Genomic DNA, 25,212 nt, shown 5'->3' on the forward strand with positions numbered 1-25,212 from the left:
GTTGACACTGTCTCCCACAGTGTTCTAGAGAAACTGGATGCTCATGGCCTGGATAGGTGTATTCTTCGTTGGGTTGGAAACTGGCTGGATGGCTGAGCCCAAAAACTGGGGGTAAATGGCATCACTTCTAGTTGGTGACCAGTCACTAGTGATGTCCCTCAGGGCTTGGTGTTAGGGCCAGTATTGTTTCATATCTTCATTGATGATCATTGATGATCTGGATGAGGAGATTGAGTGCACCCTCAGTAAATCTGTGGACGATACCAAGCTGGGGGGGAGAGTTGATCTGCTGAAGGATAGGAAGGCTCTGCAGAGGGATCTCAACAAGCTGGATCAGTGGGCTGTGGCCAGTGGTAAGAAGTTCAACAAGGCAATGTACCAGGTCCTGCATTTGGGCCACAAGAACTCCCTGCAATGTTACACACCTGGGGAAGAGAGGCTGGAAAGCTGCTTGGCAGAAAAGGGTGAACCCATGCTAGTTCTAGTCTGGACTGAGAAGTAGAATTTGTTCTTGAGTACAGTTATACACAGCATGATATTGGAGGAAGGTGACGTAAGACTAAATGAAAGGTCTAAGCAACCTTAATTGTGAGTTTTCCTAACATACAAGTATTTGTATTTTCAACTCTCTGCTAATACAATTCTTCTGTAAAGGAATTATTTCTATGTTGAAGTGTTACAGATGTATGTGGCACTTGCAAAGGCAATGTCACCCTAGTGTTAATGTAAGAAGGAAAATACATGTGAATTTAAAACAGGATAGTGGGTGATCAGTTATATTACTTTGGTGTTTTACCTTCTTAATAGTGGAAAATATACTACACGAAGAAATGCCGACTGTCAGTATGAGATAATTTTAAAATTCAAGTATTTGACTGCTGCTGGCATTGGAATTAAATGTTTTTCTCAGATTTACTTTACACTGGGCTTCACTTCAGCCTCTCACTAGAGGGTGGTTTTTTGTTTTTTTTTTTCTGCTGTGAAACAGTATATCATTTTTTAAAGCTCAGTACCAAACAAGGCTTTGGGCATGACACTCATAAAAACAACTTTCTTTTTGAGGTATGACATCAGGATTTGTGGATAATATTTGATAGTGGTGACTGAACAGTAAATTGCTCTTTTAAATCAGGTATAGTCGCTGTGTATATCAAAACCCCACATGTATAAATAATATTTATATTAAAACTGTAAAGCATATTTCCTGCGTGTCCTGTAAATCATGTTATCACAGTCAGATGGAGCACCTGACTTAGAGTTACAATACTTTACGAGTCATCTATAGGATTTATATCAGAAGTCACATACAGAGAGTATCTGCACATTTTACACTTAAAAAAAAACCCAAACACAACAAGAAACGCCAAAAACAGCCTGTGCTCTGCTCTGTGAAAGCAAGTACTTTCACCTCTGACTGACTGACCTTCAAACTTATGATAATCTACTTTAGGCAGAGGTTCTGTTCTTACTAAAAAAAGTACCAGAACCCTGTCATACAAAAGGAGAAAAGCATATGCATCTCTGAATAAACAGTAGCTAGAAGGTTGGGTTGGTTTGAGTTTTTTTTTCATTAACAATCCAGAGGACTTTAAGGAATGTTGTACAAATTAGGGGGGCAGAGAGATGTTGATGTTCTTTTGGGATTTCCTATTGCAACTCAGCTATTCTTGTGTTTTATTCACATGTAGAGCAGTGAGATTTTTTTTTTCTTCAATTTTTAAGACTAGCTTAAGAAATCTGAGACCATATTATATTTAAAATGTAACCTATGTATACCATGTTGCAAAATGTTAAGCAATGAAGAAGGATATTTTTCATGCCTATTCATCTCCTCAAAAGGTTGTGTAATCAAAGTTTTAAAGTTCCAGTTCTTACTGTTGTTATTCCAAAACATTGTCACTGTAACTATTGGGCAAGGTAGTGCTGCACCTTGTCAAATAAATCTGAGATCCTCTGACCCTCCAGAATGATCTTCTGTTTTATTTTTAATATGATTTGCTAAGTAGCTTTTAAATATAATTTAATATATTAATATTAATGTCCTGAACTCTTAGATAATCTTTCTAGTACTCTATTTTGTATAAAGATGTTGATAATAATGATATTATCTGTAGTAGTACTGTATGAATAATGATAGCAGTACTAATAATAGCATTAAAAATTAATGAGCCATTAGTAGATTCAGCAGAAAATTTTAATGGACCATAATTAAGGTAGAATAAAGCTTTTTTATTTCCTTTCCATTAGCAATTCATTCTGACTTTTAAGTTTTGGTATTCTTTTCTTAGTTTTTTTGTTATTTGAGAGAAGGGGAGTCTGACTTGGGGAGGATTTCAGGTATTTCTGGTACATCAACATCTCTTCCAGCTTTGCACTGTTACAGCCACGGGTATCTGGATTCACTGAACAAAGGAGGGGAAAGAAGAATGCCTTTTTAAAATAAATCTATGTATTTTGTAGCATGACTGTAATCAGCAATGACTAAAAAATTTCATCATGGTAGCTATATTTCAGTGAAGCAATTAAGTACAAACTTCATTTTAAGTAATCACTTAAGAACACCTAAGTTATATGTTTAGCTTAATCTTGTTGAAATAGCTTGCTTAAATAACCTAATAAAAAATAGCAAGTATATATTTCTAGGGTGAATACATCCATATTGTAATGATCAGCTTTGAAAAAAAAAAATGTTGTTCAAGAATATGTTCTTCATCTCTTGCTGTATTTTTAGAGCTTGGACTTAATGGCACATGTTAATATAAAGCACACTGGTATTACTGCTCTTACTTGAACTTTCTTATATTCTGAGAGAAATATTTCATGACTGTAGACAGAATGCTTACAGAAAGTGAAGCATTCACCTTCTCAGTAATTATTTCTTAAACTGCAGTTACTTGCTCTCTCCAACTTCTCTGTGTGAAGTTGTTTGTGAATGATTCTACATAACCTTTTTATAAAACTTTCTTTTTTGATTCCTGTGGAACTATTTATCATTTAAATATTCTAAGGAAATACAGCTTCAATATAGAAACATGTAGTTTTAAATGATCTTTGTATCTTAGTAAAGGTTATTAATGAAAGTTCCCTCTGAATTTCTATCACACTATTTTGTATGAATTAAGGTCTTTAAAAACATAAACCCTAACATTAAATATGATGAGTAATTTTTGTTTTGGTTTGTTTTGGTTTGGTTTTTGTATGGCCATATACCTAGAAGGAACCTTTTCCTTGGTAAACTTTTCTAGATCTTTCTTACTCTCCATGACTTTATAGTCTCATTAATTCTTTTCTCTTTTTTTTGTCAGTTGATTTTGTACAGCTTGATTTATGTTTAAAAAACTAACAGATTGTGAAAATCTTGTATTTCATAAAATTTTAATGAATGAATTACTTTGTTATACCTTACTAGAATACTTACCATATAGTTTAAATGTGAAAACACAAACATTTTCTGTGATAGTTGTGTGCTGATTTATTGTTGAAGTCATTGTACTATGCAGGGAATGAGCAAGCTGGAATACTGCCAGCCACATAAATCTAAGGCACCACAGTAATTTATATGTGTATCCTCATTTTGAAATGCTTGTTTTTCTATGTCATGCTCATAGTGCTGCAAAACTGCATTTTTTACTGTAGTGTGGTTTCATCCATTCCTAGTAGATGACACTGCAGATGAACAGTATATGCACATTGTCAGAAAAAGAAATTGTTTCAAGTTCTTATTAAATGTTTAGTGTGTAAATATACTTGCATATTAATAAAATCAAAATTTTGTTCACATTTTGGAAATTGTGACCATGGTAATTCAATAAATATGCATTTTTAGAAAATACAATTTAATTTCAGGCATCATGGAAAAAAAAACTAAATATTTTTTCTATTTTTTAGTTGGAATTAATTACATATTTCTCGTATATCAGGATAGGAAAAAAGATATTTTAAAAATTCTGTGATAATTTTACATCTTAAGAATCTTAGCAGAAAAGTGGCTACCTATTAAATTTCGTCAATTAGTAAATTATTAATATTACTGTGTGCAGCTTTTTCAGACTTAAGAAATTTAGTGACATACTAATAAGTAATCCATCTTATTAAATAAATTCATTCTGTGTATTTTGGTTAAAAGATGTTATTCTGTTGTGAAACTGCTACTTCTTAGATCTTAGGTATTAGCTCTGAACCTGGAAGTGTATGTAAGAATAAACAATAATTTATATAATATTCTAATCTGAAGCTTCAACATAAATTACTAAACCACAATACTCAATCTTCGTGCCCTGCACTAAAAGCTTAATTCTAAATTTCTGTTGTAGATGGCAATTCATTCAATTCCACATTTTTATTTTTTCTGTTTTGTTTGTAGTGCTATTTTTTTCATTTTTTTATCAAGATTGGGATGGTCCTAATTGATAATTTATTTCCTGTTATGTGTTAATCACTTTTTAACTGGAGTTTGGCACTCCAGTGTCTACCTGTTACGAAACGTGTTACAGAATTTATTTTACTTCCTGTGATGAGAGCTGCCTAAGCAGTAAAAAAATACTTCTGTTCTCTTCCAGCTTACGAGTTACAAAACTGCCCTGATCCTCCTCCTTTTTTGAATGGCTATATAGTCAACTCAGATTACAGTGTGGGGCAGTCAGTATCATTTGAATGCTATCCTGGATATGTTTTGAGGGGTCAGCCTGTTCTCACATGCCAACATGGAATCAACAGAAATTGGAACTATCATTTCCCCAGATGCGAAGGTAACTTTCTGGTACTTCCTTTACTTCAGATCTCACAATACTTCCTGATTTTTGTTTACTTGTTTGTGTCACACAGTATTTTGCTGAAGAACTGTACCTGTATTCTAATCTGTAGTGTAAACTGCTGAAGTCAGAATAATATGTCCTTTTATAAATCATAAATATTTTATGGATCATGTTCCTTAGCAGTGATTTATTGTTCATATTAACATCTGTCACTTGCATTGATTATGAGAATTTATGATATTGCCAGAAATTATTTTAAACTCCATGTGATTTCTTTTTTCCTTTTTTTTTTCTGATTTTGGGGCAAAGGGAGCAGTGTACAATGTAACATACAGAATTTTCTGTTGTAAAGCTTTTACTTGGACTTTTATCCAGAAAATACAAGTGTAAAAATGAAATTCCTGATGTTCCTTTAGACCTTTAGAAACTTTGACAAAGTCTTGTGTGGGATATTATGTCAAAACTAGGCAGACAGTGTCTAGAAATGGTGTCCTAGGTAATCAAACAGCTAAGAAGATAAAAAATAGATTGAAATAAATTATTTCCATCATAACAAGAGGCTAATGGTGCCACAAGTGTTTACTGCAGAATGTGTGTTCAATATATTTGACAGCAATCCTGAAAGATGGGACAGATGCTTCCCTACACAAAACACCCAATAGCATTTAGGTTAGTCAAATGAGAAAAGGCTGTGAAGGCTGTGAGGAGTTCAAATGAGATTTAACTGAGCTACAAGTATGAGTGGTGAAAAAACTGTCAGAGAAAGGTCAGTCATTCTTCTTCAGGACAAACTACTAGAGGTTAGAAATATTTTTTCCAGTGGGACAGATTAACGCAGTGTTTTCTACTTTGGATTCTTCTGTGTGACATCAGGATTTGAGTATTGTCGGAAGCAATAATTACACTAGATGTACTACAGGTTTGCTTCAGCACTTCAGTTTGTTTCTTACCAAATTAAGATTTTAGTACTGTGAGTAATAACTTTAATTATTTTTTTTTAATTATTTCTGAGACAGGCATTCTCCTGACAGCTTAAATATATTGTTCTGCAGCATGAGCATGTGTTTCGTACATGTACTTGGGAAGGGACATTTGTATTATTTCCTTACATTGTCTTGTAAAACCGATGTTACAAGAATCCATAAAATTTAAGTTCTAGTCCCATAATATTTAATGCAAATTACCATAAATTGTTCATAAATCTAGTAAAGTGAATATGTAGGAAAGGTTGAAAGTATTGTGTATCTCTTGGAGTGCAGAGGGCTTACAAAGAAGAAATAAAGTTTAAAATGAGTTTTCTGGATGAAGGTTTTAAAACAAATTTTTGTCTATTTCAGACTTGTTAAAGTATAAAACCAATTGCAAAAGCCCAGTTCTTGTTAGTTTAAAAATACTATTTGTATTGTTATTGGAATTATTAAACTAAGAATTATTAAGTCCTTTTGCATTTCAATTTAAACTGTATTTTATCACATTATTGCACAGACATTATAGAACTCTGACAGCCTTCAGGAGTAAGACATAAACATGCCCTACTAGCCGAAGGGAGAAAACATTGTCTGGAGAGAACATTTGTCATTGGGAATGAGCAACACCATGTTCTTTGATTTCAGCAGTAGGAAGTAGTACCTATTTGAGCAAATTAAAGTATTGAGTTTTATTTTTGAATTATAGAACAGAGTTTATTGCATGTTATATATTATGTGTAACTTCTCTACAATCGAGTACTTTTTTTCTGTGAAATGGCTATCAAGTTTTGGCTGCTCTCATGTCTTCCATTTTTTTCTTAGTTGTTTTTTTTTTTCGTGTGTGTGTGGTGTTTTGTTTGTTTCTTTGCTTGTTTGTTTTAATCTGCATCAGTACACCTGGAAGAGAGTTTGCACATTTTCAAAAATACAAAAATATAGTAAGAAGTAATTTATGCAAACAGTTTAAAAACTATTGTGGACAATTAAATTCTCTTTCAGGGAGAAGAATATGTTACAAAAAAAAAAAAGAAAGTATTTTGGGAAACTATAGTTGGTATTGGTCCATACTTCTAGGCAATACAGGCATCTCTTACAAAACCATACCTCCCAAAAGAAAAAGAGTGGAGCACCATGAGAGAATGTAGTTCTTTGTAAGAGCAGAATAATGCTTTCCTTAAAGGCACAAGATGTGATAATGCATCACATCTTTGTCAGTGATTGGTTGTAGCTCATAATGATTTTTTTTTTTTCTTTTTTCAAGGTCCATTCTACACACGTAAGTCCTTACATTGAACGTGAACTGTAACTCTGACATTTGATTTAAAATTCTAGAACTTTACAAAATCTTTCCATATATTACACAAATTTGTTGTGGTTTAAACCCAGTCAGGCAACTTGTTCACTCACTCCCAGTGAGTGGTGCTCAGCTGACAACAATCGAGCTCCCCCCCACCCCGGGATCTCCCCTTCCCCGCTCCCGGAGGAATGGGGAGGAGGATCGAAAGAGTGCACCTCCTACGGGTTGAGACAAGAACAGTCCAGCAACCAATGTACAACACAAATCACCACTGCTACCACCAACGACAACAATGATAAGGGAAAGTAACAAGGGAAGAGAATACGATGCCACCAGCCAAGAAACGAGTCCCACCGGGAAGCCCGTGTCCTTCCGGGTAACTCCCAGTCACCCCCCACTCCGGGCATGACGTGCTGTGGTATGGAATACCTCTTTGGCTAGTCTGGGTCAGGCGTCCCGTCTCTGCTTCCTCACGGCTTCCCCTCCTCCCTGGCAGAGCATAAGCCTCACAAAGTCCTTGGTCAGGGTAAACATCACTTAGCAACAACCAAAAACATCGGTTTCACCAACACTGTTCCCAGGCTGGAAGTCAAAACACAGCACTGCACCAGCTACCACGAAGGATAAACATGACTGCTACTGCTGAACCCAGGACATTATCCACCCCTTATTCCATACCATTCACGTCATGCTCAGATCCCACATTTTTAATACACCATTGCTCTCCCACATATATACATCCATATACACACAGACCAAGAGAAAAAGATCATTTTCTTAGTGCATGGACCAATCCCTATAATGCTGCTGAGTCCATTCGGTCCATGATGTCAGGTTCCATCTCTTGTAACAATCTTTCAGGGCAGGAAAGGCTGTGTGCAATATTGGATCGTTGCCTGCTGATGCTGGTCGTTCCTTTACTGTGGAACTCATCCGGTTCTATCAAAGTTCATTCTCTGTTGGGATGATGGTTGGAGGGAAGTCAGGGCTAGTTGTTGGTGACCTGGAGACATCTAGTCGATGAGCTATAAAAGTATTACACAGCAGGCAACAGCATACAATTAAATTCACTGGGTGTTTTCCCCTAAAATCAAATCCCCTTGAGGTATACACTGTACTTCCCCATCTTCCCGCATTACCCACCAAGTATATCCAGGTCCCTGAGCAAAAGCAATCCCACGAGTGGGTTTGCCTTTACCTGAAGCAGGAATAACCCAGACTGTCTTCCCCAGCAAATTCTTCATATGCACCACGGGAACTTTGTCCCCCTCTACAATATGTAAAAGTTCTGACTGGGTTGGGCCAGCCCTGTTGAGAGATCCTCTGGTGTTGACCAACCACGTGGCCTTTGGTAAATGTGTATCCCAATGCTTGAATGTTCCCCCACCCATTGCTCTCAGTGTAGTTTTTAACAGCCCATTGTACCGTTCAATTTTCCCAGAGGCTGGTGCGTGGTAGGGGATGTGATATACCCACTCAATGCCATGCTCTTTGGCCCAAATATCTATAAGGTTATTTTGGAAATGAGTCCCATTGTCTGACTCAGTTCTCTCTGGGGTGCCGTGTCGCCACAAAATCTGTTTCTCAAGGCCCAGGATAGTGTTCCGGGCAGTGGCATGGGACACAGCGTATGTTTCCAGCCACCCGGTGGTTGCTTCCACCATGGTAAGCACATGGCGCTTGCCTTGGCGGGTTGTCGGCACTGTGATATAGTCAATCTGCCAGGCTTCCCCATATTTATACTTCAACCATCATCCTCCATACCAAAGAGGCTTTAACCACTTGGCCTGTTTAATTGCAGCACATGTTTCACACTCATGAATAACCTGGGCAATAGTGTCCATTGTTAAGTCCACCCCTTGATCACGAGCCCATCTATATGTTGCATCTCTGCCCTGATGGCCTGAAGTGTCATGGGCCCTCCAGGCCAAAAATAATTCACCTTTGTGTTGCCAATCTAAGTCCATCTGAGCCACTTCAATCTTAGCAGCTTTATCCACTTGTTGGTTGTTCTGGTGTTCCTCAGTGGCCCGACTCTTGGGTACATGGGCATCTACATGACGTACCTTCACCACCAGGTTCTGCACCTGGGCAGCAATATCTTTCCACAGTGCAGCAGCCCAGATGGGTTTACCTCTGCGTTGCCAGTTGCTCTGCTTCCATTGCTTCAACCACCCCCACAGGGCATTTGCCATGATCCATGAGTCAGTATAGAGGTAAAGTACTGGCCATTTTTCTCGTTCAGCAATGTCCAGGGCCAGCTGGATGGCTTTCACCTCGGCAAACTGACTCGATTCACCCTCTCCTTCAGCAGTTTCTGCAACTTGTCATCCAGGACTCCGTACAGCTGCCTTCCATCTCCGATGCTTTCCCACAATACGGCAAGAGCCATCAGTAAACAAGGCATACTGCTTTTCACTGTCTGACATTTTATTATATGGTGGGGCCTCTTCAGCATGCACCACCTCCTCCTCTGGTGACATTCCGAAATCTTTGCCCTCTGGCCAGTCCATGATGACTTCTAGAATGCCTGGACGACTGAGATTTCCTATTCGAGTTCGTTGTGCAATTAGTGCAGCCCATTTACTCCAGTAGCATCAGTTGCATGATGTGTAGAGGAGACCCTGCCTTTGAACATCCAGCCCAGCACAGGCAACCGGGGTGCCAGAAGGAGCTGTGCTTCAGTGCCCATCACTTCCGAAGCAGCTCGGACCCCTTCATAGGCTGCCAGTATCTCTTTCTCAGTTGGGGTATAGCTGGCCTCAGATCCTTTATATCCCCGACTCCAAAAGCCGAGGGGTCGACCTCGAGTCTCCCCTGGAGCTTTCTGCCAGAGGCTCCAGGTAGGACCGTTCTCCCCAGCTGCAGTGTACAGTACATTTTTTACATCTGGCCCGGTCTGGACTGGTCCAAGGGCTACTGCATGAACTATCTCGCGTTTAATTTGCTCAAAGGCTTGTTGTTGCTCAGGGCCCCATTTAAAATCATTCTTCTTCTGGGTCACATGATAGAGAGGGCTTACAATCGAACTGTAATTTGGGATGTGCATTCTCCAGAACCCCACAGCACCCAAGAAAGCTTGCGTTTCTTTCTTATTAGTTGGTGAACCCAGGACAAATTAATAAATAATTAATTTTAAGTTCTAAAAAAAACCCTGAAAGGTGATGGTTGTGGATTCAATTTTATGACTATTTTGGAAAAAAAAAACGAACTGTCGTGGTTTAAACCCAGTCAGGTAACTTGTTCACTCACTCCCCCCCTTCTTTCCCTCCCCCTACTCCCAGAGGGACGGAGAGGAGAATCGAAAAGAATGCAACTCCCACAGATTGAGATAAGAACAGTTTAGTAACTAAGGTATAACACAAATCACTACTGCTACCACCAATGATAATAATGATAAAGGAAATAACAAGGGAAGAGAATACAACACCTCACCACCAGCTGACCGATAACTTGCCCCCCCAGCCCCGACCAAGCACCGACCGATACCTCCTCCAACCCTGCAGTCTCCCAGCCCTTCCGGGTAACTCCCAGTTACATCCTGGGCATGACGTGCTGTGGTATGGAATACCTCTTTGGTCAGTTTGGGTCAGGTGACCTGTCTCTGCTTCCTCCTGGCTTCCCCTCCTCCCTGGCAGAGCATGAGGCTCACAAAGTCCTTGGCCAAACCAAAACATCGCTATCAGCTCTGTTCCCGAGCCGAAAGTCAAAACACTGCACTGCACCAGCTACCAAGGAGGGGAAACATGACTGCTACTGCTGAACCCAGGACACAACCATACCCAAAACCAGTGTTTTTCATGATAAAACTGTACTATAAGCAAGTATGAAATATTTTTTGCTCATGTTAAACATGCAGTAAAGTTTTGCAATATCCTTAAAGAGGGTTATAAAAGTGTAAAGGATGATGATAGAATATTACTAACATATGTTTTATATACAATACAATTCGAGGGTGGAAAGAACAGTTAGAGTTACAAGCATAATATCAGGTAAGTCCAGAAAATAATAATGCCACTTTCAAAAATTGTGAAAGAAAATAATCTGAAGATCAAATGGAATATATGGGATAATTGCTTGATAAAATAACTTCTGTGCAGTCTTTATAAAACAGGTATGAATACAACTTGCTATAATAAATCATAATATTAATGTATTTAGTCCTAAATCTTGCTGTCTGATGATACAGGTTTTTAAAACTCATTACCATATTTTCGGCCAGTCAGCTACAACTTGCCTTATTATCGTGCGTAAGAACAGAAAAAGAAAATACTTTACAGGACATAAAAAAGATAAGAGAGTATATGTTGGTTTTTTTTCTATTGCCATTAATGCATACCTACACTCTTTGTACTCCTAAAGATATTTAAGATATCAAACCTGTATTCTCTCTCTTATCCTTTGAATTTACTAATTGAAACTAATTTTAACAAACATTAATGTCTGAGATGCAACTGGAAGTTTTTATCAGTGGGAAAACACATTATTTTGTATATGATCTTAGAAATCTAGAGTCTTAGATTTCTAGACAAGTTATAATCTTTGTTCTTTTTGGAAATGGTTTTAACATTCGCTGTATATTTTTTTGGTTCATTATATGTTGTAGTGTTAGTAATATAGGTTTTTCTAGTTACATATCATTCTTACTACTATTTTGTGTTATTAAACTATTGGCATTTTGGATCCTGTTGATACCTTAAAAAGATAAACATGGAACACTGAACTGCTGGTCTCTTACAGCACATACTTTTGGGATCCTTTTTGTAGTAGTAAATCAGAAATGAGAAGAATAAAGTGTATAAATTAAAATTAAACTGAGAAGATGGATAAGGAATGTAACCATTATGTTATGCAGCTTTGAGAAATAATCTAGCTTCCTTACTTGATAAGAAATGGTATCAATATCACAGCCATTCTGTTTTGTTATCCTAGCCTGTAAGAAAGCTCTTGATTTTTTGTGTAATCATAGAACGGTTTAGGTTGGAAAGGCCCTTAAAATCATCTGGTTTCAACCCTCTGCCATGGGCAGGAACACCTCCCACTAGACCAGGTTGCTCCAAGCCCCATCCAGCCTGGCCTTGAACCCTGCCAGGGGTGGAGCATTTACAGCTTCCTTGGGTAGCCTTTTCCCGTTCCATATCTTTCCTGTATTCCATGATTCCCTTGAATTCATAATAGCATTAGAGAAATGTTCAGTACCATTTCAAGCTTCTAATATAGACAAAGGGAATTATCATTGCAAAGGTTTCTCTCAGAAACATAAAGCATATTTTTTTTGTCTGCTGGCATTAAAATTTTCCCACTTCTATGTTCTGTATAATCATAGTCTGATATCTTTAGACACCTGATTTACTGTTATCGGATATTCATATATTAGTTTTTCCTAGCAAGACCAAAGATATACTATTTCTGATTTAATTAATTGGTAAAAATCCTGGTACCTGGGGGAAGATAAGAACAGTTAGACTAGGTGGCTTTTTGATACTGCTAGTTTTTATAAACATTTGAACCCGGGAAGACAGTAAGAGATGTCACGTTACTAGAAATCCTAAACTGAATTTTTTCAGTCTAGTTGTAGTTCCCTACGTCCCCCTTTTTATACTAAAGAAAAGTGGTGGGTTTTGTGGCTTGGTTTGTTTTGGATTTAGCCTGCCATCAGCACGCAGGGAAAACAGTAATAAAACAAAGCTGGTAAATAATAGTGTTGGGTCTGTAAGCTTGCCCTTCTAAGAAGTGTCTCTGAAGATCTGTATCAGTGTTGTGAAAAAAATCGATCGTAGACAAGAAAGTGAGTACACCTATAGTGTTTAGCTAAACTGCAGGTACTTGCCAATATCAGAATTAATTCAAATATGCTGCCCTGTCCCAGAAAAACACCATTTTGCACATATATCCATATTTTACATTTAATTGCTAAAAATTTTAAACTTTCTGATATTGCATGGGAAATTTTTTCTGTCACTTTAAGGCCAGTGGTTACCACCTAGAGCACTATGGCTAAAACTTCAGGACTTTTCTTCTAGATTTTCTGCCTAAGACATCTGAGATCTGTGGTGTATGTCTGTCTAGCACCTGTTAGGTCATCCAGTTGTCTATCTTAAGTTAGTAAACTAGGCTTCTGTTCTGCACAGTTCTATTCCCATTCAGAAAACACATTTGTTGGCTTTATGTTCTGTGATGAAAGGATGGCATGGTTAAATTTCTCGTATTGTGGGGCTAAAGACAGGCATCCATAAGTTCATAACTGACATTGCTGTATTTGAGATAAATGAGTTTCAAGTTTATAATACAAACTTGCACAATAGGAGCTCCTCTGCACCATTGTTTCTTGTACTCAAGAGCCTTTTCAAGGTATTTTCATCCCATATACATTTTCACTGCTTCATACTAGATCATGGTACCTGAAGTCTTCCACCCCTACTTCTTAAGTCAGTTACACCAAGCAAGGCTTGGTGTATATATACACATACTGTGAACAGTTGTGGACATTTGTACAACAATAGGGTTAAACAGTTACCAGCCATATTGAAAACTGTAGTCTAGCACTGGAGGACTGTTTGAACTGCAAGATCTGCATGATTTAGGAAGCCATCCACATTCTAAATAATATTCTCCACTGTGTACCAGGTGATTTGAAACAAATTTAAGAGCTTAATCTGTATACCAGAGAAAATCAGATTAATTTCTGCTCAAGAGATCATAGTAGAAGCATGTCATGTAATTGTGCTCTAAGACTTCACTCCTGTGCAATCAGTTTGCCCAAATGATATACCATAGCTGTCTTAGCATAACATTTGTAGCTGTTAAGAAATTACTAACTATGTTTGGGCACCTTTGGGTGGACCTTTAAAAATGTTTACTGTCCTTCTATGCACAATGTTGTATCTGGAATTAGGTATAATTGAGCATTGGAGGACATAGTATTGCATTTATTCATTTGTAAATCAGCACGTGAGCTAGTGTTAGCATTTGAAAGTTTAGAAAACTTGATTATATGCTTTTACTTTTCAAAAATCTCTTTCTTCACATCTATAATTCAAAGTACAATATAGTAACTTTATGAATTTTGAGTAATTTGTTTATTCAAACTAAAGCTATTTTTGTCTTGTGTGAAAGATAGCCTGTTATTTCTGTTTAGTTTGCTGTCTCCTGTGATATTTTTTTAGGATCTTTGGAGAAAACCTGCTATTAGCTGTGTGTATTGCTTATTTGATCAGAGTTTTGTTATCTGTGACTCTTTCTGTTTTTTTCTGAGACAATTTATTGTTCTGTCATGGCTATCAATGATGTAAGAGCAATTAGACCATCTTTACTGAGGTACGATCAAACTGCATTCTTTGTAGAATATTAGAGAATAATGGAGGCAAAATACAAATTGTATGCAATCATTGACAACCTTAATAAATCTGTCAAAAATAAACTCAAAATGTGCTTAAGTGTAAAGCTTCTATCAGAAAAATCCTGTATCTTAACTAGAATTTAAAGGATTTTCCACTTGTCCCTGCATTAGTCTCAGAAAGTGTATTTCAATGTAGTAGGCATACTAGTCAAAACCGTCTTTTAATTGTGAAATGGAGTGCTATGCAGAGAGAGAACAGAATAAATTTCTGAGACCAGGCAACCTGAGCATGGCATAAATGTAGAGGATTAGGGAACAGTGAAAAATGGGTTCAAGTCATATTTTCATCATGGAAATACCAGAGCTAAAAGACATTCCCAGCCCAGCTGCCCTTGGCCTCTACATCCAACCAGGAATCAGACAGATGGAACCAACATTTCATTTTCCTCATCTCATTCTGTTTTTTGGGCACCGAAGGGTTGTAGTCCAAGAGCAGAACTACATTCTGTTCTGAGATGGGATTTCTCCATCCGTCTTTCTTTTTCCCTTTTCCATCTCCCTTTTTCCCCTTCTCCTTTTTCCTTTTTTTTTTCCCCTTTCTCTTTCCTTTCCTATTCCCTTTCCTTTTCCCTTTCTCTTTTCCATCCATTGTTGAAGGGTGAAAAAGAAATGAAGAGGGTCTGAAGGAGAGTCATAGGAACCCTGACAATAATAGCATAAGCTTTATTGTAAGAACTAATGAGAAAATCTCCAGAGCTAAACTAAGTGCCTGCAGATGAGATTAAGGTCTCACTCATTAGTTTGCACTAATGGCCAAAAGTCTCCTCAGATCCATGCTTGCATCCATAATCAGTCAGTTCCCCCAAACTGAAACTTAAAAGAGAGCACATCATTACATATTTGATACTCTTGAATATAATCAACTACCTTTTAATCGCATTGATTTGCCTACAGTTTTCATTCAGCAAGCATATGCTGCTTTGTGTCTCTGTCTTCATTATACTTACCATAAGAATAACCAACATGCAGCCTGCAACTGAAGTACTACTAAACATGGTTAAAACCTGACAAAAAAATAAAGTACAATGGTTTTGGGGTAATGAAAGAACAATCAGCTTTTCTTTTTCTTTGTTTTTTTTTTTTCCTTCCAGAGCTGTGTTCCAGTTCACTTAGGGTTCAGTTGTATGGAAACATGCAAAGAGTTTGTTTGCTCATTCATTTGTTAATCTTGAGTGTAAGCAAAAGATGCCCCTTTTTAAATGTATGCAATCTTAGTTTCAAGGGTTCTGCATAAAAACAACATTCCCAGTAGATTTTGATGGATTTTAAGAAAGTAAATCTGAAACACATCAGGATAAATTATGTCTTAGAAGTATCAGTAATTTCTGAGAAGCAACCAACCAAGGGCAAATGCTGTCTTTAAGACCTAGACTGGCTTGTCCTGTGGAACTTTTTGAATTTCAAAGCATTTTGATACTCCATTTGTAACATGTGACATGTATGTTTCTTCTACTAATTTATCTTTTTTTTTTTTCAGCACCTTGTGGCTATAATGTAACTGCTCAGAATGGTACAGTTTATTCCCCAGGATTTCCAGATGAATACCCAAATTCCAAGGACTGTACTTGGTTAATTATTGTACCTCCGGGCCATGGGATTTATATCAACTTCACCTTACTCCAAACTGAACCTGTGAATGACTACATTGCAGTTTGGTATGCGATTTTTCAGAACAAAAGTGATTTTTTTCTGATTTATCAGATATCACTGTCCCAAGCTCTGCTTTTGCTTAGTCTTGCTCTTTAAGTTGTCATATGTGCTGAAGAACAGCATATAAAACAAGTTTTACAATTATATGAAAAAAAAGAATTATATATCACTTTCTGAACTCTTTAAGAATATTATTCCAAAAATGCTTTGAAAGCCAACTCAGTTATCAATCAGATCTTGAGCTCTCTGTTTTGTAAGTGAGGCTCTGTGAGGTCAAAGTGATGTAACAGTCTGCCTTACATTAAATTTCATGTCTCATGAACACATGAGGCAATAGATGTTGTAGCAAAACTTTTGACATCTGTAGGTATTGACTAATTTGGGCATTAAATAAGATTTTCTTAAAGTTTCTTAATATCTTAATACTGATAACAGATGTACTGTGTATATTTCTTAAGCCAGGATTTCAGCCATTGTGCCTCCGTGTCTTTAAGCTTCATATTGTATGTGCCCGTTCTCTGAACGTGGATTTCTTACTCCTCAAACCCATCTTAACTTTGCATCCTCAGCTGGAGGAAGAGGTCTTAGGGCTGTCTAAATTCTTGCATAGAAATTTACTGCACTCAAGAACAGGCATAAATGATGCTGAAGTTGTTATGCATTTTCTCATCTAAGGCTAAAACCCTGTTCATTACTGTGCATAATATGCAAAGGAACTTATTTCTCATGTATTCCATAGAGGGTTCCACAACGGGATAGTTTTCACAGAATATAGGATATAACTTACTCCTATGTAAGTCAGATGCTCCTATCTCCCAGCTAGTGTACTGTTGCTGTACCTATTGCTGCCTGGGTGAATTTTATCTGTACAGCAATACTAAGGTCCATATAATAGAGGGAAAATCCAGTGAGTTTATAGAGATGCATAACTGTTTAGAAATTGCCATTTGGCTAGCTAGAATGTTTACATTACCTATAAGTCCAAGACTAAAATGCATCATAGGTTGTCCTTTCTGGCATGTTACATAAATAATAGTACTAAAATGCCTTCACTGGTAAAGATCTAACTGTATCAAAGTCTTCTTTTTCTGCCTATTCAGTTAAGTCCTAAAATTGTGTCAGCTATTTGAAGTTGCCTGAAGCATGTGTCTTTCAAGATTTAAAAACAACTGTTATACAAATTATTTCTCTTAGTTCTCAATTGCCCGTGAATTACAAGCATGCTTTCTTTAGTGTTATGCTTGGAGTTGTCAGATGGCAACGGATAGCTCCTGAATTTGCTGGGAGGGGGCTGTTTAGTGTAATTTTGTTTAAGTCATTCATTTATATGCCATTCACTTCTGTATGAAAAGATAAATCTTAATATGAAAGCTTTTACTTTTTTTTTCTTCCCAGCCCTCCTCCCTCCCCCCACAATCAGACCAAAATGAAAGCCTAAGTAAATTATGAAGTCCCTACTTAATATTCATTACTTTAACTCTTGTTTTCAAGGCAGCAAAAAGAAGAAAACAAATTTTTATGCCAAGCCACGTTCAGTTTATTTTTTCTTGTTGTCACTAATACCAGTGTAGAATTTTTTCTTAAAAAAATTTAGTCGGTGCTCCAGAGAAAAGAGACTTTTAATTTAATGTTAAGTAGAGTATTTCTTCAGCTGATACTTTACATCTCCCTTCCTAGGGATGGTCCTGACCATAATTCACCTCAGCTTGGAGTTTTCAGTGGGAACACAGCTCTGGAAACAGCTTACAGTTCCACCAATCAAGTCCTCCTCAAATTTCACAGTGATTTTTCAACGGGAGGATTCTTTGTCCTCAATTTTCATGGTCAGTTTGCTTTATATCATAAAAATCTAATTACCACAATCAATTAGTCGATTTTTTTAAAAAAGTCTGAAGTTTGTGATAATGATCTTGAATGATCTGAAATAAATTTAACATTATTCATGGATTTGCTACTTGTTCTTAATTTACAGTACAAATTAGTTTTTAAAATCTTAAGAACATTCATTTGTATTCTTGAATAAACTATGTTCTGTCTTTAAATGTTAATCATTGCTGTCTAATAGTAAGCTTTTACTTTTTGAATTATTTTAGCCCATTTATTACTCAACTTTTAACTCTGTGTAATAAAATTCGGCACTAGCTGACTGTGCTAAGGTTCATGGTCGTAAAGTTTGATGGGATGCTATGGAAGGGTTGAACAACAGCTTTAAGACTGATATCCAGCAAAATACTTTGCTCAGAGTTACAGTCAGGGCTGTGGGACATGCAAATTGCCATCTAATTCAGAAATGCAATGCTGAATTCTAATGCTAGTTCTAATTCTAACTAATTCACCCAAATTATGTATGTTAAATGGGAAATTGTTAGCCTTTTGGACTGCAGTTCAGAAGTACTGGGTGAATTAATTCACAATGAGGAAATGCCACAAAGAGTACCTGAAGGTGTCTGTTTGCATGAAGTCTTTAAGAAAATAGAACTCAGAGTCTGAGATGTTTTTCTTATCTGTGGTTTTCTCCTAAAAGAGGGGTGTCATGCATGGTCACTTAAAACAATCTGAGAAGCAAAACCTAAAGTACCTGGCTTTAGTCATCATGGGGGGAACATATAACTCCCAAATAACAAGACAACGCCTGAGGAACAGGTTACAGGGAACTGGCAGTGAGAGCATTTTCCAGCTGTAAGTTGAAGGTGCATAAACATGTAGTTAGTATTTCAGGGTTGATGACTACAGATGTTAAAAAGAAAGATATATACTTTTTGTCAGTATATAGTGCAGTTGTCTAGCAAGGAACAAAAAGAATGAATATGCTTCTTTTCCTCTGCACTGTTTCTTTATTTTACATGATAATAATTTGAATAATATTCCATGGGTGGAAATCATGTACAATGTGAACAGTGTCCATTCTTTTAATGGAATTCAAAGCAGTGGCACAAGCCACTGCTGAGAAAACCCTGCAAACTGGGCTTCTTGGAAACTAAAGTGAAGGAATACCCATTTTTTGAGCTCACATACTGGGACACAGGTATCTTAGTTCAGTGAAGTCCGGGGCCTTACTTGTACATGCATACAAGTAAATTTTTAAGTTCTTAGAATACGTTACTGCTGGAAACCTCTTAGTGTCTGTCTCTTAGCTATTTGCTGTTACAAGTGTTTAAGCAGGTTGCAATTTGTTTTTCTCAAGTGTTCTCCAGGAAAACTGGTACTATTAGGTATGCATAATAATACATTTATTTTTTTGTCTATATGTATATAGCAGGAGTACCATACAAATATATTAGTACACAGGGAAACATATATGATTTCTTCTCCCTGTCCTTGGAAACTGTCTATGGATGAAAAACCCTGAAACTCCCCATGAATTAAAAAATGGTCATGTTTGGATTTTTTCTTCCTTGTGCAATTGATTTACAGTGATGGGCTGTAGAACCTTATGTGGAAGATAAGGGCTGATTCCCAATATTTTGTGTTTCTTTAACTTCTCAAAACCAGCAAGATACGGCAAGGATAGGTCTGTCAAGTTAACAAAAGAATTCATGTGCTTGGCTATGATTTAATTCCATGAAGAGGGGAGTTTTTCTGTAGAATGTGCACTCTGATAACAGTCTTCAACCTCCATTTTGGATTTTTTGTCCAGAAGTGGCTTCTTCAGCTATTGTAGGTATTCTGCTCCATTTTAGAAACATGTCAGTCATTGTACTGGCCACCTTCCTCATGAGATTGCTCAAAATTTATTAAAACAGATTTGAAGAGTAGAGAAGAGATTTTGTTTTAAAGGCATTGTAGTTTTGGGGTGAAGAGGGCATTGTGTATAATTTATGCGATTATTATTATTATTTTTACTGCTGTTTCTTCTTCTGTACCCTGAGAAAGATTAATTCTAAATAAGCTTAAATTAAGAATGAGTATGATGTGCCAGGTACGTGATGGGTAATTGCAGATTTTCCCATAAATCTAGATGACCTGTGATTCATAACCTTTAGTCTTATCACATGATGCAGAGGCAGCCACATGAAACAGAAGCCTTGTAGCTGCAAAAATCTCATAAACATCTCACTGCATCCAGTACCACAATGGATCTATAACTATCTAGGCAATATATTGTACTACTTATACTGATAAATTATTATTTTCTATTTTAGAGAATATCATAGAATCATGGAATGATTTGAGTTGAAAGGGACCTTAAATATCATAGTTCCAACACCTTCCACCAGACCAGGTTGTTCAAAACTCCATCCAGCCTGGCACTTGAACACTTCCACGGATGAGGCATCCTTTACTTTTCTGGGTGATCTGTGGCAGTGCCTCACCAGACTTATGTGTTGTCATGACGTTTAAGTTGGAAAATGTAACAGTGACCATGAGGTTCAGTGCAGCTTTGGTAATTTGGAAAGTGTGAATTGAAATTATTTTTTTTGTAAAATAATTCTTAACGCACCTGTATTTTTAATCTTATTTTTGCTTGAATTTGCAGCTTATCAGCTGAAGAAGTGCCAGCCTCCACCCACAGTTGCACATGCAGATTTGTTTACAGAAGATGATGACTTTGAAATAGGTGAAAAAATAGTATCTCTTTTTCTTATGTTTTCACTTGAATTCTAATTAAACTAAAGTATTAATATATTATATCTTCCATGTGAGATTTCGGTATACTTGTGTTTGAGGGGTGTTTTGGACTCACCTTCTTTGTCAATAACTTTTTCAGGAGATTTTGTGAAGTACAAGTGCCATCCTGGTTTCACCCTCGTTGGACAAGATATATTAACCTGCAAACTGAATGCACAGTTGCAGTTTGAAGGGTCCTCTCCATATTGTGAAGGTAAATATATGTTTTCATGGTCTGCATATCATTAGTATACATCAGAATCAAATTTTTGGGCACTGTATTTTCATCAATGCTTAATAGAGAAGTTTCCATTTATTTCTTCAATATCTAAGAAGTTCAGACATTTTCAAATTGGTCCCAGAAATTTTAGTCAGTGAAGGACATGATGAGGTCATTGCAACTACCCAACTGTAGCTAAGCCACTCTTAACCTGGAAATGTTCTTTGCATTTGAATCCTTCAGGACTATTTTTTAATGGTTTTATTCAGTCGCTTTTTGAACCCATATAATGCTTTATTCCACAGATTATTGTGCAAGAAGTCACACAATTCATTTACATAATATGTGAAGATATTTCTCTGTATTCTTTGAACTTGGCACCTGCTGTTTTCATTTCATGTTCTCTAGTTCTTATGGCGAAAAAAGCAATAACAAGTTGATCTCTATTCACCATATTTATGGCATGATTCTTCAGACCAGAAGATACTTTGCACTTTCAGTCATTTTTGTTATCCAGTTCTACTCCATTTCTTTTGAGATGATGCAGTATAGAGCTGCATTTATACAATGCTGTCTGATCTTGATAGACTTGGAAAAAAAAATTTGCTGCTTGGTATGTAATTTACATGCAGTATTTAAAGCTAATTTTTGGACTGCCTTCTTATATTTCTGCGTTGTTTCTGTGGTTTATAATTGTTTATGTTGTTCTTATTTGGATCAGCCTCATTTTTTTTTTAAAGATGCCAGAAAACTTTTCATTCTCCTGATCTGTGCCACAATGTTGTAGTAGGCAAGAAATATATTTATATGACAGAAGTCTAGGTTCTAGGATACTATATGAAAGTCTGAGGACACATCTGACAGGCAAGAATAATCAGTCTCAGAGCCCACGTCTACATCACTATGAGTGAGCAACTTCCAGAGCTGCTGTGTAATCGCACCACACTTTCCCTATACCTTCCTTTCCTTTCCTGCCTGGAAGGACAAACTTTCTCATACTGCTTGGTACCATGAAAACTTGACAGGTACTGTCTAATGTACACAGCCCTAAGCACCCTACAGAACATGCTGTCAAAGTATATGAATTTATTTCCCTATAGTTGACCATTTGTGATTTGGTTTTACATGCTTGGAGCCCCTGTTCTCATCGTATTGTTATATCCTCTTGCTACAAATTTCTTTCCTTTTTTAATTGCTGTTACAGAAATGTATAGATGTGAATTGAAGTACAATGAGCATTGCAACAGCAAGAAGTACTTCTGTATTGGTCACAAAATAGACATAAAACAACTAACTGGCATTAAGTTTAAGATAGAGATCTCCAGTATGGCTCCTTAGAACACTTAAATTGAAGAGGTGGTAATTTGTATATTTATGAATTAAAAGAGAAATAAAAAATGTAATATCAGAAGTGGTATTAGAGTTAAGTCAAGAAGCTGTCAGACGTTCCCCAAAACAACCGAATCAGATTTCTCTAAAAGCCAGGTTAGGTAATCTGTTCCTTAAAAATAGGGTATAATGAGAGTTTTATGCTGTCCTGCAGAATTACATTTCTTGTGACGCTGCCATGTGTCTGAATAATAAGATCTTTGTTATTTCCTGTTCTTTTTCTGTAAGCATTGCTTGTATGTATGAATTGATGCAAACTAACAAATAACAGTACTTGGAATTTACATATGCAATAATATGATTAAAAATGAATGTAAAATATATTGCATATGTCTTTCAATATGCCTAAAGCAGTTTGGTGTGTTTTTTTAAATATTTGCTGCTGTTATAATTCCAACGCTTTTTACAATAGCAGCTTTAAATTTCAAGGTATATAAATAAATGATAATTAAGTATATTCTGGGGTTCAAGTGTCTAATTCTGTAGTTTGCAGCTCAGATTTTTCTTGACCGGTAAAACTTCAGTTCCCTAACTACTAAATGTGTAGGTAGTTGAGTCGCCCTCTATCTTAGATGGTAGAAGAGAGCCCAAAAGGTATCAAACATAATACTGAAGTATGTAATGTTAATGTGTTAATTGATTGACAAATAAAAGAAAGTTTATTAACAGTAGAATGTGTATACTTCAGCTGAAGCACTTTGTGTGGAACTGTATTTAGGATTATTCTGTTTTGAAATAGCATGCTGAAGGTAAGCTAATATTATAGAACAAAAGGGTCCAAATTGTAATTTTTTTATTTTCACCTGTTGTATGTATGATATCAAGAAAATAGTTTGTGGAGTTTATTTTATTCAAATGATAAATGTTAAATATTAGTTGTATTGGGAAGTGAATATGCCTTTTGTTTTATTAGAGCAAGGTGAAGCAGCCTCACTGTCTTAGTATCTCAGTTTTGTCTTTAACCATATGAATCTTGTAAAATGTTCAAATGTTCAAATTGAGCTTCCTCCCTAGAGATTAAGTCATGTAATCTGCAGACAAGCTATACGGGGGGGGGGGGGGGGGGGGGGGGTGAGTAGCTTGTTATGGTGGAGAAAGAGAGCCAGCAAAGGCTTCAAAGATGAACATTGCTGATTTGCCACATAACCCTACAGTGCTGACTGTTCACCTTCCCATGTCTCTGAACTACTCCAGAACTGTTCCTCTCATAAGTCCCTGCGTTATGTCTCCTGTGAATGGTTGAGACTGGAAGTGACCTCTTATCCAATGATTCTTAGTTATAGGAAGTGAATCTTGGCCATAAAAAGAGTTAAAGGTATAGCTTGCTGTGTAAGGAGGTTTGGCCATTTCTGCTCTAGCACAGGAGAGGCACTGAACTATTTATAGCTTAGAAAGACATTAGAGTTTCATTTTAACTTGAATATTATGCCCTAATATGCTGAGAATTCAGAAGACGCTATTTTTGTCTCAATACCACAGAAGAATATTCCATGTCCTCTTTCCCCCGTTGCCTTACTATTTGCATGGATTTGTATTAGAGAGGTACATTGTTGGGTTTTTTTTTCACATAAACAGTACTTCTTCCTTTTGGAAATTGTTCAGTTAGTAAATTTTTTGAAGTCCATGAAGTGAATGCAGTAGAATATATGGAGAAAAGAATTCAGTCCTGCATTGATCTGTTTCTTATGTTGCATACATGCAATCATTTATTTGTTCAAGGAAATTCTCTGACCTTTTAGGTGTTGATTTTTAATATTCACCTACCAAAGAAATGTTCTTTAGTAAAAAGCAACATCATACTTTTCCTCAGTTATGAGAAGAGGGTATGACAAAACATCTGCAACAGGCACATTTTCCCCTGTGGTAAATAAGTTTCAGGTCTCTTCTCAAGAATCAGTTATGAGGAATGAGAAAACTAGGAGCAGCCTTTCTCTGTTACTGGTAACTTTTACCAGCTTTTGAAAAAATGGGGGGTTTGTTAGTATTTTTTCAAACCTAGCAAACAAGCTATTTCGTTGCCTTTCTTTCCACTTTTTTTGTCTCTGATGTCCTTTTCAAGAAAACATAGATGATCTAAGAGCAAACCAGGTGAAAGGAAAAGGCAGGAAAAGTGATTTCTGAGGAGGGTTTTGTTTGTTTGTTTGTTTATTCTTCCTGCAATTTTCTAGTCCTGTCTTTTTCTTCTTGCAGATGGTTATTACAGTGGCCAGTTCTCATCTGGAACATTGTCAGATGTTTTAGAGATGCTAATAGTCAAGGTTTTGAGTGTGATTGTCTTCCTAGTCTATGACATTTCTTGTTCCCAATGGATAGTAGCAATTTTCACTTCTTGGGATTGGTGACTTTCCTGTTTGTTTTTCTTTTCACTCTATGTCCTTCCCTGGCTCCATTTCTTTCATTTACTTGCAATGAGTTCCTTGAGTTCCTGAAGTGCATCTCAATACCTTATGGCAATGTTCTGTGCATCATGGTAAAACTGATCTCAGGTTTTTTCAAACTGTAACTTTGAATCTTAGTTGAAAAACCTCCATCCTAGATTCCAAAAATTTCATAATACTGCAGTAAGTCAGCACAAGTTTATGCAGCCTGTTCTTAAGAAGATACTTACAGTGTGCCTATTTGGAAATGATACTTGTGTAAATTTGGCTGAAAGAGCACCTATATAAGGCCTGTGATAATAACTTTTTAGATTAACCCAACTGTAAATTTTTCTGGAAGAATGCAACATCACACTTCCCATTTTATGAGATCACCTGGCTTTACTTTTATCTGGATGGTATCCATGTAACATCTAGATTTTGTTTGCAGGCCCCAAATCTGAATGATCAGTAACTGATCAGTTCCATAACTAATTTGACCAGTGTTCATTTCCAGAACTCCCTGAGGTGCTGAGGAAAAACACGCAACATAAACAGGTATATTCTTAC

The 25,212-nt window shown here is 36.7% G+C and overlaps 1 protein-coding gene across 1 annotated transcript in view; it reads left to right on the forward strand.

Moving 5' to 3' along the window:
- The window catches only part of CSMD1 (CUB and Sushi multiple domains 1), a 1,163,462-nt gene that overhangs the window by 1,033,949 nt on the left and 104,301 nt on the right, over window positions 1-25,212 (forward strand). The window contains exons 42-46 of the mRNA XM_061460659.1: window positions 4,560-4,748; window positions 15,896-16,073; window positions 17,746-17,891; window positions 20,546-20,626; window positions 20,777-20,890. Of these exons, the coding sequence (XP_061316643.1) occupies window positions 4,560-4,748; window positions 15,896-16,073; window positions 17,746-17,891; window positions 20,546-20,626; window positions 20,777-20,890 (708 nt within the window). The remainder of the gene's footprint in view (window positions 1-4,559; window positions 4,749-15,895; window positions 16,074-17,745; window positions 17,892-20,545; window positions 20,627-20,776; window positions 20,891-25,212) is intronic.

The sequence above is a fragment of the Pezoporus flaviventris genome, unplaced genomic scaffold (genome assembly GCF_033815535.1).
Source record: "Pezoporus flaviventris isolate CSIRO_AGI_PZ_B2104156 unplaced genomic scaffold, CSIRO_AGI_Pfla_v1 ptg000031l, whole genome shotgun sequence".
NCBI lineage: Eukaryota > Metazoa > Chordata > Aves > Psittaciformes > Psittacidae > Pezoporus > Pezoporus flaviventris.